At 44.3% G+C, this 14,243-nt stretch overlaps 1 protein-coding gene across 3 annotated transcripts; it reads right to left on the bottom strand.

The window, feature by feature from the left end:
* Window positions 1–207: 207 nt before the first annotated feature.
* FFAR4 (free fatty acid receptor 4) lies at window positions 208–7,192 on the bottom strand. Of its 3 annotated transcripts, none has more exons than XM_085065218.1 (3): window positions 5,774–7,190; window positions 4,923–5,051; window positions 208–1,226 (listed from the first exon to the last, which is right to left on the bottom strand). In XM_085065218.1, exons 1-3 carry the CDS (start codon window positions 6,305–6,307, stop codon window positions 819–821), a joined length of 1,071 nt encoding a protein of 356 aa, XP_084921344.1. In that variant the 5' UTR covers window positions 6,308–7,190; the 3' UTR covers window positions 208–818. The 3 variants fall into 3 exon arrangements, with proteins under 3 accessions (XP_084921344.1, XP_084921346.1, XP_084921347.1); XM_085065220.1 differs by having other exon boundaries at window positions 5,879–7,190; XM_085065221.1 differs by lacking the exon at window positions 4,923–5,051 and having other exon boundaries at window positions 5,774–7,192.
* Window positions 7,193–14,243: the final 7,051 nt, after the last annotated feature.

Here is a 14,243-nt window from a genome sequence, read left to right as displayed (position 1 = left end):
TTAGTGCACTGTTTTGAACCGGTGACACATGGTGATAATTAAGAATTTGATCTTGCTTTTTTAGTGGTTTCAACTTCTAACTAAAATAGTATTAATCATAAACCCCCAAATATATGTATTTTAATTTCTTTTCAAATAAAATTTTACATTTTCTCTAGAAAATACTGGAAATCATTCAGAAAAGAGAAAGGAATTTCGGTGACCCTATAGATCACTAATCAACTTTATTATATGACTACTGAAGACATTAAAAATGTACATCTTTTTAAAATAACTATTTTACACATGACAATTAACCATTTATTATTGTTGACTTAAAAATTCATATCCATTAAGTCCATACTTTTAATTTGAGATGGAACCAAACTGGTCATTTACTTGGTGATAACACATGTTCATCACTTGTTTCCTACATGAAATCAGTTAATCTGCTCAAACCTACGTTCAGGCAGTCAGTTATTGAAGTGTTTAATCAAGTTCCCTTTAAAAACTGCGTTTAAAAAAAGCAGATACTTTCTGAGGACGAACATTTTCACTAGAAAGTTTAAAGTACTTATTTCAACTATTTTACATTCACCAAGTTCACTGCCATATTTCTATTTATTTCAGTGTAAGAGGAGAATTCAATCCATTGGATTAAATTGCCCAGATCTTACTGAGGAAAAGCAGTCAAGAGAATTTTACCTACAGGAATTAAAAATACACATTTAGCTTTCTTCCCGCCTTCTCTGGCATATAATACTATAACGTAATGACCTATATGACCTGGGATAGCACAGAGAAAATCCAAAGTGTGGCACAGCTCAGACTTTAAAAAATTATCTGGTAATGAAAGACAAATGTGGCTGTTCACGGTTACTTCTTCTTGCAGTGGTTTCTGTACCTGCTCCATGCCTTTCAGGGTTCCCTGTACAACAGAGAAGGATTTCCTGACATTTACGTCTGAAATGGGCAACATTATACAGAATTGGATTGACAGCAGAGTTGGCAAAAGTGAATAACACTATCCAGAAGAAAACTGATGGCAAAATATTTAAATCTTTTTTGAAGTTCTGAACTAAAATTAAAAAAATTGTTACTATTATTGGGCTCCACATTATGAAGAAAGAGATCATCAACAGAAACAGGGCTCGGAATAGTTTGTAGTCTTGCTGGGAAACACGAATCTGATGATGTTCTGAGTAGGCTAAACCAGCATTTAAACTTCTTCTTGATGCTTTTGTAATCTGCAGCAAAAGAGAAGAAAGCAACTTTCGCTTAAACACATTTTTACAAGTGAAAAAATAATCTTGGCATATGATGTTTTGTTTTGAAAAGTGACTACAAAAAAGGCATTGCAGAATTCCATTTGTACTTTTTGTCAATGGTTCCAATTCAAATATTCTCACTTCACTAGCAATTATCTTTCCTCTCACCTGTGAACTCACCTCAATGTTGGACAAAGTAGTTGTTCTTTTCATGGCTCTCTACCAGTCATAAATACTTTTCAGCATAAAACAGTCTTAATTACTCATGAAATCCCATTAAATTCAAATGATTACCTCATTTGTTCTATCTAAAGAAACTCATTGATTTTTTTTCACAAATACAAATTGGAACATAGTTAACTACCCTGTTGATGTGCAAGGAATGCAACCCAATTCTTACAGCCATGCTGATATTTTAAGGTGGGTATTAGAAGGAGCATGAATTTATTACAGTAACTAAATTATTTTAAATGTGAGTGAGACTGTGCATTGTTTTGTGTCAACTTTTAGCTTTTCAGTTAGTAATCATAATTGCTTTCTATGAACTAACATGAAATCTTACAGATACTTTTGTCGTACATCTGTGTCTCGTAGAAGTGCTCTCTGATGTAATAAACCAGACTATGAGTAGCTTGGAAATCTAGTATTCATGGGACTGCATTATCTGCTGTTAAGTAGAATATTGAATCCCATGACCTGCAGAAAACTCTAGATCTCCTGCTCTACATCTCTGTCCTCACTGATGTTGGCATGGCACGATTGAGGTCATTACATTCATACATCTGATGCAAATAAAATAAAACTGAAATATTTAGCAAACAAACACTTATGCTAAACAACTGAGATGCCACTTTACCCTCTGCATGTATAAAGAAGGGGTGTTTTCAAAAGCCTTGATCTATTTGCTGTCTACATAGGAAAGTGTAAAGGTGTAAGACTCTTCCTGCCACTTTTCCCTTTTAGCACAAACTACAGGAAGGATAACACTAGCAATACTTCATAGCTTCCTGGTACAAGTAAGGATGAAAATGTTTAGGGAGAGAGAGTAATTTGTCATTCTGTTAGCAGTTTTCTGAATTTTTCACAGAGATAGATGGCCTAGAGTAAATACTCATTAAGAACCTAGACATCTAAATATTTCAATAGAATGTAGGTGTATAAATCAAAACCCATGAACCAAAAATGGGCTTCTTAGAGGCTGCTGAGTCTGAGAAGGGGACAGTATCACTAGCTGCTTCCCTGATTTAAAAGGAGCAGAGAATTCTGTCCTGAGCATATAAAACTATTCCAGCTTAATGATCTTCTGCTGTACCCATCTAGAATCCAGAAACTAGGCTAACTCCTCCAAACAGTCTGATCTGAGAGTTGTTCTCAGAGAGCACCTAACCTGTCCTCAGTAAGAATGAAAGTTTCACAAAATGCAAAGGACTAATATCCACTTCTAATATAAAAATAGGAAAACTGGGCTGTGTATACTGTTCAGTCTCCACTGTTCAAAACTGCTATGGAATGTCCTCATCAGATACATTTTTATCTGTCCCATACAAATACCTTATTGTGTTTCTTGCAGGAGCTGCAGAGCCTAGAACTGAGAATGCAAGAATTACCAGGACTATGGTAAATAAGAGGCAACTGCATCTTAGGAGAGTGTTCACGAGAAATGGGGTGGCAGTGGTATGTTGTAGATCCCTTTTGGTCTGCCCAGTATAGATACCTATCCTGGGCATCTGGACCACACTTGGACAAACAGGAACCTAGTAGTCAGGTATATATAAGCATGTAACTTCCAGAACATGGACATATTCCCTAGCTCTAGCCTCTGACAAAGTCTTATATGAGAGGCAGAACAATGCAAAACCAAATAAATTACAAATCGTTGCTTCTAATCTGTCATTTTTGACAGGGTTCTGGGAAATGTTATGTAAAAATAAAACTCAGTTTCAGATTAAATTGTGAAGTACACATTTGCAGTAGAGTATATCTGTTAAAAAATTTCAGGTCTTATATCTGTAGTCAGTCATCATCATCATCATCATCATCATCATAGATGTTGTAACATTAATACATGAATGCTTTGTACTGCTTCCAGCAACACGCAGAATGATGCTATGTATCCACTGGCATAATGGAGCATTCTCATGAAGTGAGAGTGAGTCTGCTCTTGGGAATGACTCAGGGATTGAGACATTCTCCAGTTCAGTTCTGCTTGCTTCGTGGAGAGAGAGAAGATTCAATTATATCCTCCTATGGGCCTCAAGCCTTTGTCAGTTCAAGGGAAATGGTAATGTATTTTAACACCTCTGTTAGAAAGTTAGAAAAGAAATAGGAGCAGGGCAGCATGGGCCTGTCTTGTGATCCAGTATTCCAAACACTGGTTTTGGTTTCTAGCTCCTTATGTGCCAATTTGTTTTCTAAATTTACCTGTTATCTGGAGTCTGCAAGGACACGACAAACACCATTCTTGTCCTGCCCTCTGACCAAGGACCATGGCATTCCTTGGCCTGCAGTATTCTGCAGTGCTTTCAGAGGGCTCACACTCTTCACTGAGTTACTCTATACTCTTTGCCTACAGCAATATGAGGTTGCAGGTGCTTTACTTCTCTAGAAGAGATTCATTTAGTGCATTTATCTCAAGGTTATGCTGAGCTAATAGATAGTACAGAAACTACAGGCTCATGACTTTTACTACAAATTTAAGCTCGATCAATAGGCAAAGATGTGTGGAGACCAGATTCTATGTCCTAGGTTCATTGAAACACCTTCATGCAGCTCTGGTGAGTGCATCCACAGCCCCTTGGTGCTCAGCATTTCATCAGTTAATTCCTTGTGCAAAAATCTGTGTATTTTGAAGTTCCTTTCGAAAACCTGTAATTTTCTTATATATATTATGAGAAGCTTAATTTCCCAATAAAGTAATCAAGAATCTCATGTGCAGTTGCTAAAAACTAGGTATTGCAGTGCCTAGTTCGAAGATTTCTAGATCTTTCTCACTCTGGTTTTGGATAGTTTTAAAGGAATTTAGATGCTAATGTAATGTTTGCTAGAATATAGATTAAAACGCTGTGATGCTGAGTGTCTTGGCATATATTTCAGCAGTTAAACACCATCCACTTAGAAAGTGGAAGCAGAGGGTTTAATTTACAAGTTTTGTTTGCAACATTTGAAATTCTGGAGGATTAAGTACAATATAATGAGATCTATGTATGAAAAGCCCATGCTGAAAGGCAGTAGATCAAAAAGTGGATGGGTTTTTTTCCAGTCCTGCCTTTCTCTGCTTTCTTACAAATCCCTTATGACTGGAGTTTAGGCTCAAGGAAAGCAAAATCTAGCTTTTAGTTATTTCAAATGCCTGACTCTTTCAGCATTTAGGAGATTGAGTCTTTAAATATGAACAGCACATGAGTGGAGAAGTGTATTTAATACTATATATACAAGAAGGCAAACTATGTGTTGAGCTTCTGGTAATGTGCCATTGAAGAATGTTCTTAATTGAAACGTATAGGCTGTTATTTAAAGGTTGAAATAATTCATTTTATATCACATACTTATCATTTATTGAGCAAAATATGTTTGTTCCCTTTATGTGTATTTGAATTCAGTGATGATATGCTGATGCCTAGTGAGTTACTGTTTACTTGCCTTTGTTTTACAACAAAATTTAAAGGAAAAACATACCTGTAAGATTTTGGAGTAACTGATGACAATGACTAACCCTGGTATTAGAAAGAAAACAATGGCAAAGGTCATATCCCAGACTATTTCTCCTGCAGTGCTTGGCCAATCCAGCGTGCAAATTTGAATGTCCTATTTACAAAAAAATGAAGAAGAAAAGTAATAGGGTACCATTATTTTCAGTACAGCATTATTTCAGATACAGTACATTATCTCCCTCTATGCTTATGGAAACAAATGGCTGTATACTAAACCAAGACTGTGAAAACTTTGTACTTAGACAAAGCAGCCAAGTAATATATTACCTGATGGCTTTAAAAGCCCCTACAATCACAAACAGATGTGTCCGATGTGTCCACAACTGGAATATTCCCATTAATTCCATATCAAGTGCTAATGGCAACTTTAACATTGAAACGTACAGACCCTAAACTTAGTCAGCTATTTAAGTGTCATGTTGGGTGCACTTTTGTAAGCATTTCAAAATATTAGGCAGAAAAAAATCTCTGTATGGCCATTTTGTACAGAGGCTGAAGGTGCAGAGCAACTCTCCCAGGATGCTGATCCCTCGGCAACGGGAAGTGTGCTGAAAAGGGCATCTCTGAGCCGCTCTGAGGAACGCAAAGGGAATCCTAGCCGGTGCGCGTTTCCCATCTAACGGGACGGTCCGCTGGGAGGGAGGGCAGGCGGGGGGAGCTCCGGCCGCTCCTCCGGGCACACTGCGCACCTGCCCGCCCCGCAAGCGATCTGGTCACTCTCCCGCCGTGGCACAGCGGACCAGCCTCCACCGCCGTGGGGCTCGACGCCCCCGGCCCGGCCCTTGTGCCACGGGCGCGCCCGGCGCTCGCCCTCACCTGGCCGCCGGCGGCGGGCAGCCGCACCACGGTGAAGAAGCAGCAGAGCGGGAGGGTGGCGAGGGCGGCGAAGCCCCAGATGAGGAGCAGGGAGGCGGCCAGCACCTTGCGGCGGCGGAAGGCGGCGTGGCGCAGCCGGGCGATGCTGACGACGCGCTCCAGGCTGACGGCCGAGAGGGAGAGGATGATGACGGTGCCGCTCAGGCTCACCACATAGAAGAGCAGGTGGCAGACGACGTCGCCCAGCACCCAGGACTCGGTCCAGCGCACGACGGCGATGAAGGGCATGGCGGTGATGAAGAGCAGGTCGGCGCAGAAGAGGTTGAGGACGAGGCAGTTGGCGGCGCAGAGCCGGCGGTGCCGCCGCATCAGCAGGCAGATGCCCCAGATGTTTCCCGCCAAGGACAGCAGGAAGATGGAGACCAGGGCAGATGACTCGCAGACCCGCAGGGCCGTCGCATTGTGGCCCCTGAAGTCTGAGAAGAAGGGGAAATAGGTCCTGTTCCCTCCTGGTGGGGCCCTGGACCCCGGCATGAGGCTGGCCAGCGGGCATGAGAGACCCACCGCGGCCGGTGGCACCAGCCCTAGGGGAAGGGCTGAGCTCCCAACCACCACGGTGGCACCTGGGGTGCCCTCCCAGCACAGAGCCAGGGGATGACCGCCATCCCCCTCCCTCCTCTTCCTCCTGCCCTGCCACCAAGGGCTCGGCCGTGCCAGCCGGGCGGTTTATGGCCCTCGCACTGCAGTGGAACAAGGAAGTGGGAGAGTAAACACGGTGCAGCTCACACAAAGGCGAGGCCGTGGTGCGTGGGGCGGCAGCGAGGGGCTGCCCGACACCTCCCTGGGTGTGGATCGGCACACTGGCACCTCCATGCCCAGCCACCTCATCGGGGCCTGCCCTGGTCTGCTTGGCTCTCCAGGCAGGCTGCTGGGGTGGGGGTGACCCGGGTAGGCCACCCAGGCAGCTCCCATGCAATGGGGCTGTGCATGCCTTAAAATGTGGGTGGCTGCTACCCCACTGTGAGCTCTCTTGGGAGCCTGGGAAGAGCAGATTAATCTAGGGAAAAAAAAAAAAGGAGGAATTTACCTATCACATCCTGTATTGACAGTGGTATTTGGAAACAGTAGACCTCTTCATTGCTTGTCCTAACTGTGGAGAAGTGTCACTAACATGATTTTGGGAATATGTTTACAAAATTGATCCAGAATCTTACCCACCTGTGTTATGAGTTCTTGCTGGAGAAGCCTGTTAAAGACAAACCTAGAAAATACCATATTTTCTCTGAACTTCAGTTCCTGGAATGAGTTGCTCAGATTGTAAATGAAAGTAGGGCTTTCCAGTTAGGCTCTTCCTCCCAGATTATTTAGAAATAGTCTGGAAGTGAAGCACACAAATTGTCACAGATAAGCAGATAATGTCTCATAAAAGAAGATAAAATGTTTTCATAAAGTATGTAAACAGCTGTATAACTTTAGAGAGCGCTGAGTGAATTCATTTGGCTCAGTGCCAGCATAGGTGCTCAAGGGTGCCCTTACAGGCTTGGTGTGTGGACCTTCACCTTCTCATTAGGTGAGAGTTATTCCAAACTGCTGTGCTGTGGGGAGCAGGTGACAGGCAGTGCTTCTGCAGTACCCTGGGTGTGACCCTGCTGTCAACCGTTTACACAACAGCATTAGCGGGGATTCCAGATTAGTGGGGATTCCAGAAACTCGGTCCTTTGAAGGGGCGATCTCCTAATGAAGGATGACAAGAGTGACATCTTTCCTGGACTGCTTCCTACGTCTTTGCCAGTGCAGAATTTACATTTATTTTAATTAGCATGTTTTCTCCTCAGCTATAAGTAGTTCTAACTATCTATGGTACCTAACCATCAAACAGGGAGTTTGCAGGGCAGCTTGAGCAGGTGGACGAAATGCTCCTACTGACTTCTGCTGATTGATGACTATGAAATGTGGACACAATTGCTGTTAAATGGAATGGGCTATGAACTCAAGTGAAGACAGTAAGAAAACTTGCAAAGATTGGGGTTTTTTTCCACAAGCAACACAAGTGACTGGCGAGTGTCTTGATATAGATACTTTATTCTACATCATTTGATGGGAGAAAAAACCTGTACCATATTACAAAAGTTTCAGCAAATTTAATAGACCTACTGATTATTAGTATTTGTGATCCATGCTTGGCATATCTAGCCAAAATTTATATTGGATCTGCTGTGGACTGATTCTTTAAAAAAAAACTATATTCCAGTTGCCACAACCTCACAGGTCTGGGACCTTTTACAAGCTGGCAGACTAGCCCCAAAGTTCGGGGAATCTGGCAGTAGCAGTGGTGTGGTCAGCTCTAAATAATGGCAGGGATTTGGGAAAGAGCTGTTGTTAGTAGTGGTTGTACCTGTGTGAAACTTGCAAGGCATTAAGAGAAGGGGGGCAGAGGAAGCAAGGCAGCTGGAGCTGGTAGCACAGATAAATGCAAATTGTATTGTGAATAAAATCTTTAGCCCCTTTGACATTAATGGAAATTTAAATTAGAAACTGGCCCTGTCAATTCAGGGTAAAAGTAAACATATTTGAAACAGAATAGGGGAAAGAAAATGGGGAGTGAAACATTCAAAGCTGCAGTATTGAAGAAATTATGATACTTTCAGTCAGGGAGGAAGGGAATGCCAGAGGAGCAGAAGGTTTGAAAATGAGATGATGTGTGGATAGACCTTTGATCTTCTTTAGAAAGGATCACCTTTAGCTTCGGTCCTTAGGTGTGTGTGAGAACCTTACTAACTTGGCATAAGCCTATTGTTTGCTCAGGAGAACCAAAGCAAAATGCTGCTTTTAGTATGCTATTAGTGAGTGAACTTCACACCAACCTGTGTACAAAATCCTGTGCCTGGGGACAGCAGAGGTGTGAAGAAACATGCACATTTCCATCAGGTTTGGTCAAATGAATCCTGGCAGGAGCAAAAACAGTCTGATTACTCATGGGTCTGTTGGATTCATTATGTAAAAGAGCAGCTTTCTTTTCCCTCCCATGAAGTACAAAAGCTGTATTTGCTGTTGGGTAGGTCTAATGATAGCAACCATCACAACATGAAATCTGAGGAAGAGAGGAATCATAACCTCAATAGAGCTACTCTGGCTTTACTGTAATAGGTGGATGCTGTGTGTGGTATGTGCACCACGAGCTTATGACAAGGAAGTGATTAACAGAATGCTTGGAAACCTGTTATGACTGCTTAACTTACATAATTTTTTCAACCTATGTTTGCTTTTATGCTCAGAGTCAAACATGGAGTCAACTCAGATTTCATTGTTCTGAGTTAAATGAAAGCTGCAGAAACCTCTGCGGAGCTGGTTTGTCTAACCTAGTAGGGAAAAATCTTGTTTCCTTTTTCGTGTTTTTTTCATCCCTAATGAAAGCCCAAGCTTTGGCCTTCTCTGTTGCAGATAAGGGCTGTATTGCCTGATACCATAGGTCAAGCTCTGCTTTTCAGATTGTTCCCCTGGCAACCATGAACTGTCATGACAGATGGGGGTAGATCAGTTTATTTATTTCTTGAGCCTTAAGAAATATTCCCAGAGAGAGGGACCACTGAGGCTACGTGACTCTGGGAGATGGGAGTTCTTGTTCCATTTCGACATGATCTAGTAAAGGTTTTTACCTATTTTGTGCATCCTCTTGCATGTAGATTGGTGTTTACGTCTTTGGGTCTATTTTTGTGCACCTGTATCACAATGAGTAAATAGCACTGACTTCTGTAACAGATGTATTGCACATTTAATGTTTGCTAAGTGATGTAAATTCATTTCATTAGAAATGTTGGCTCTTTGTCTTCACAGAAGAGGTTGCAAGCTTGTAGATGACTCGTGTCTGCACAATAAGGTTTTTAGGATAAGTTTCAACCATGGTTCGCTTGCTGTTTTCATTGTTGCTCTTACATATCACACTGCAGCTGTTCTGCTTCTAGATGCAATGACTCCTGTGCTTAGAAGAAGTTACACCATTGTAAGGTCTGTTTCAAATACAAGTCTGCTTTGATTTGTTTTTTAGGAAGTTTTCTAGCTGCTCACCCATTTTATACTTTCAAAAGAGTGAGCCAAAGCACTTACACCAATGGGTAAGGGACAGTTTTAATCTTGTAGTGCAAATATAAGTGCATTTGTTTGTTTTCATGTAGTAGCAAGCTCACACATTCCTGTGTCCACTGAAAATAGCTAGATTCTTCACTTATGTCATCGCATCAAAAACTAATCCCTGTTTCTTCTGGGACTTGAGCAAGTCACTGTTTCTTCTGGGAAGTCTCATTTTGCTGTGGTCAGTATCCATCAGAAGTGGGCACGCTTCCTGGGATATGTGCCAGTGGCACTGTAGTTTCAAGCTGTAGCAGCAGCATTACTGACCAATGCCTCAGCCAAAAGCAGAGCTGCTGGTAATACTGTCAGTAGATGTGCTTTCTAATAAAAGCTGGGTCAGCTTTTGGTCCTCAAGGCCACCTGAAGTTTTGCCAAAATCAGCATTGAACCATTTCCATGTGGCTTGTAGTAAGGAAGGAATTTCTCTCTGAACCAAGTGCAAATGAAGAACATAATCTACATAGCATAGAATTCCTGTGGAAGGTCACAATTTCGGTTTTGCTGCTTGTTAACCAAGCTTTACCAGAGTGACTCAGCTCCAGCTAAACTGTTATAACTGAGATTGTGTCTTAACAGTGTTGCGGTTTTGAGGATGTTACAGCAGACTTTACTCTAGAGCTTCTCTACCCAGCCCGGTTTAGCGCCTCAGTGCTCTAAACCCTCTGTCTCAGGGCTGGACACTGCGCTCTCACCATCCGGGGAGCCATAAGGCTAGCTCTGGTTCGTCTGCTTCCACAACCGGCGGTGATAAAGGAGGCGAGGAGGGTCTATGCGTTGTGTCCATGGAAGATGTTTATTCGCATGGTGCAGCAGAGGCCAACGACCTCCCCGAGGCAGAGATGCCTCGAGGGCAAAGGCCTCACATGCACAGCCACATGTGGAGCATAGACACACGTGGAGCATAGACAGCAAGATGGCGGAGGGTAAGGGGTTTTATAGGGAAACAGAGAGGGGCAGGGACAGCACACAGGCCCAGTGACCTCTGGGTACAGGGGAGGTACAGGGGCGGAGTTAGGAGTACAGGAACCAATAGGGGAAACCCGAGGGAGTGGCCAGGGCCACGTGGGGTTAGGGTACAGGAACCAATAGGGAAAACTGGGGGCGTGGCTAGGACTATGTGGAGTAGGGACGGTAGGACAATAGGTGACAAGTACAGTCGTTAAGAAAGGGGTGTGGGGAACTTGCAGCCATTATCACAATATTTCCCCATTTTTTACTAAATTAAAGAGGGGAATGCTTTTCCTAAAAACTTTCATAGCAAATTTTTAAACAAAAGGAAAATGGTAAAACAACAACATAATGTAAAGCAATGACAAAACTAGTTTTGCTGTGAGTATGAGGAAAACGATGATGCAGCTGGCTGATTTTGATGTTGGAGTTCAGTACAGGCTGAATTTTCGGACTGCAGTCATGTTTGTAGTTTGTTCTTTTTTTGCTGGGGCTGCTAAGATGAAGGCAGGGTTTGCAGCAGCAACGGCGTTGTTACTGAAGTCTTTCTCAGCTTAGGAGAGGGAGAAAACTTTGGACGCAGCGCAGCTCCACTGGGTGACACACAGCTCTTCTCTGCTGTGGCTCTGCCGGGTCTGGAATAGTTCTACTAGGCTCTAGCACGGCCAGCCGGCAGCACAGCTTCAGGGACTGCTCTGGCGCAGCTCTACCGGGCTCCAGGGGCAGTGTCTGCCGCGGGGAGCTAGAGGTGCAGCCCCACCGGCTCCTCTGAGCCTGCCGCGGGCAACTGGAGGTGCAGCTCCGCTCTCGGTCAGGCCATAGCTGCTTCTGGCTGAGAGGGAACACCTGAGAGGATGGGAGGAGGGGCCCGCACCGAAGGGAAACACTTAGATGGGGAAGGATCTGTAACCGAAGGGAGCGCCCACCGACGCGGGGGGAGGGGCTACAACGGAACACGAGGGATGCAGGGGGCGGGGCTCCGGCAAGCCCGGGAAAATTTTAAGGGGAAGAAGGCAACATGGCGTGTCTGACCATGCGGCCGGCGCCATATTGGAAAACATGTGGAGCCAGCTCGGCTGAGGTTTGGGGCACAGGAAAGGAGGTTAGCAGGGATCTCGAGTTAGAGTGGCCAGTTCTAACCCGGGAAAGGGACAGGAGAGGCTGAAAAGCGTACGATCAGCTCTCTCCTGAGGGACAGAGGGGGAGCACGAGCTGGTGGAGGAGGGGGTGCTACCAACACATGGCTGGCACCATGTTGAGGGATACATGCAGGGGAAGGTGCTTATTAGGGAGAGAACAAGGGTTTTTCACTGCCAGATAACTAAATAAAACAAAACACAGATTAGTTTACTTTATCTCTCGCGCGCAAAAACTTCCTACATAACAGCTGATTCCCCACTCCTTATAAAAAATGTCTAATTTTATAAGAAAAACTTCTCCCAAAATGGGGGTACAAAACTTAGGTCTCCCCTTGTTAGAAGTGGGTTTTTTCTTGTCGAGATTTCGCATGGAGCGCGACTCTCTTCACCTCGACAAGACACCACCTCTAACCCTCCACCCACCCCGAGGCAAAAAGAACAAACTAAAAAGAAAAAAGGGACCCCCGTACCAAGCCGACCAGGCCTTCACCGGCTCCCCTCCCAAGGGGCTTTCCAGAGGGCTTACCACGCACGGAGAATCAAAAAAAAGCACTCGGGATGGTCTACCGCCGTTCAGCCGACCTCCTTGAAAAGCGCGACTTTTTTCCAGAGGCTACCGGCCGCTCCTTCGGTTTTCTCGCTGAATGCAAGCTTCTTGTCGGGGAAATGGCTTCCCAAATGCGACTACTCCCCTGCCGCAGTTGCGGCTGCAGGGGGACGCTTTCCAGGGTGGCTTCTGCCCCACGTTGGGCGCCATTTGTTGCGGTTTTGAGGATGTTACAGCAGACTTTACCCTAGAGCTTCTCTACCCAGCCCGGTTTAGCGCCTCAGTGCTCTAAACCCTCTGTCTCAGGGCTGGACACTGCGCTCTCACCATCCGGGGAGCCATAAGGCTAGCTCTGGTTCGTCTGCTTCCACAACCGGCAGTGATAAAGGAGGCGAGGAGGGTCTATGCGTTGTGTCCATGGAAGATGTTTATTCGCATGGTGCAGCAGAGGCCAACGACCTCCCCGAGGCAGAGATGCCTCGAGGGCAAAGGCCTCACATGCACAGCCACATGTGGAGCATAAACACACATGGAGCATAGACAGCAAGATGGCGGAGGGTAAGGGGTTTTATAGGGAAACAGAGAGGGGCAGGGACAGCACACAGGCCCAGTGACCTCTGGGTACAGGGGAGGTACAGGGGCGGAGTTAGGAGTACAGGAACCAATAGGGGAAACCCGAGGGAGTGGCCAGGGCCACGTGGGGTTAGGGTACAGGAACCAATAGGGAAAACTGGGGGCGTGGCTAGGACTATGTGGAGTAGGGAAGGCAGGACATTAGGTGACAAGTACAGTCGTTAAGAAAGGGGTGTGGGGAACTTGCAGCCATTATCACAATATAACAGTTTTAGGATTACACTTACATATAGCCCATGGATTTAAGGAGTTTATCAGTGAATGCAGGGTATCAGAATGGTTTGTTTGGACATTGCAGGATCTGGTAGAACACTCTTACCACGGAACTGACACCCCAAGTGAGGTTTTTGCAGAGTGAGAAGGTAAAATGCCATTGGACCTTTGCTTAACTTTCAGGTGTGCATGAAGTTACTTACATTCCTGCTAATGAGCTTTAATGCAGAGACATAAAAGCTATGATGTACATCTGAAGGGTGTACAGACTAATTGTCACCAGCCTCTCATGTTCATGAGATGTGCTCATACATTCCCTGAATGCACTGGTCTGCTGGGTTGTACACTGTGCAGAGATCACAGATATCATTGCTTCCTCTCATAGTCAAGATCCCAGTGATTAGAGAATGCTCTTATTCATGAAGTTTAAGGAGAATTGGCTTGCTTTTCTTTCCCTGATGTCTCATCTTAGAAGAGTAACTTGGGAGCAACAGGGGTTCTTCAGGTCAGAACTGGGACAGCAGCTTTAATTTTAAAAGCCACATATTTCTGAAACACAGTCTACCGTGCTTGTCTGCTGCAAAGAACATTTTTCTGTATTGTCAAGCATTGTCAAGCATATTGTCAGGCTTCTGCTTAGCTAGCATTAAGCTAGGGCTAAAGAAACAGAAAAATCAATCTTGCAACAGCAATGAAAGTTCAAATAATGCTTTAAATTCTGCTGTAAACTCTTGTGGCTTCCCTAATGTAATGTTAATCATGTTTCCTACACTGTTTATGGTTTTCATTATCAGTGGCCATTTGAGATAACTGATAAGATGTGACTTGGAGCTTCCCATGAACTGACTCTGGAAAGCATGGA

The sequence above is a fragment of the Lichenostomus cassidix genome, chromosome 6 (genome assembly GCF_008360975.1).
Source record: "Lichenostomus cassidix isolate B80296 chromosome 6, HeHo_3.0, whole genome shotgun sequence".
Lineage (NCBI taxonomy): Eukaryota > Metazoa > Chordata > Aves > Passeriformes > Meliphagidae > Lichenostomus > Lichenostomus cassidix.
The sequence above is the reverse complement of the archived record's forward strand: the minus strand, read 5'-3'. Positions and strand labels throughout refer to the sequence as shown.